Source organism: Plasmodium gaboni (assembly GCF_001602025.1).
Source record: "Plasmodium gaboni strain SY75 chromosome Unknown, whole genome shotgun sequence".
In the NCBI taxonomy this organism is placed as follows: Eukaryota; Apicomplexa; class Aconoidasida; order Haemosporida; family Plasmodiidae; genus Plasmodium; species Plasmodium gaboni.
Window position 1 is genome coordinate 1 of NW_017385267.1, and position 691 is coordinate 691.

The 691-nt window shown below is 20.3% G+C and overlaps 1 protein-coding gene across 1 annotated transcript; it reads left to right on the forward strand.

Annotated features, from left to right (window-relative positions):
• Positions 1 to 691, forward strand: PGSY75_0009100 (hypothetical protein; the record flags this gene model as incomplete). Its single annotated transcript, XM_018783227.1, has 1 exon — positions 1 to 691. A coding segment is annotated over one exon (691 nt), but the record flags the coding sequence as incomplete, so codon positions are not given.

Genomic DNA, 691 nt, shown 5'->3' on the forward strand with positions numbered 1-691 from the left:
GATAAAACATAGTGGAAACTATAAAAAAGAAAATGATATGACATCAATTGGTGATAATATAAATAAAGAAATAAAAAATTACTTTGATAAAAATTATTTCGATAAAAATTATTTTGATAAAAATTACTTTGATAAAAATTATTTTGATAAAAATTATTTCGATAAAAATTATTTTGATATTGATGAGTATTGTAATTTAAATAATGCTTATAAAAAGAAATCTAAAAGTGTTAAAAAAAATATAGATGTAGACATATTATCCTCTGACACAAATAATATAAAAAGAAAAAATAAAATCCAAGATAGTGATGAAAATAAAGACGACCAAAAAAAGGATTTATTTAATAAAAGCAATGATATGGAATATATATTAATAGATGATAATAAGGAGGTGCAAATTGTAAATACAAAAAATGATAAGAAATATATAAATCAAAATAGCATGAAGGATGGTCATTGCGAAAAAAAAAGCAAAAAAACAAATAATACTAATAATACTAATAATAATAATAATAATAACATTTATGATGATAATTCCTTGTTGAGGAAGACAAAGAAAAGTAAAAGTAAAAATAAACTAATACATAGTAACATGCATGTAGATACAAATAGTAAGGATGATCATTTTAATAGAACGGGCATAAGATCTTCAGAGAAGGATATGATTAGAAATAATAACATATATTCAAAG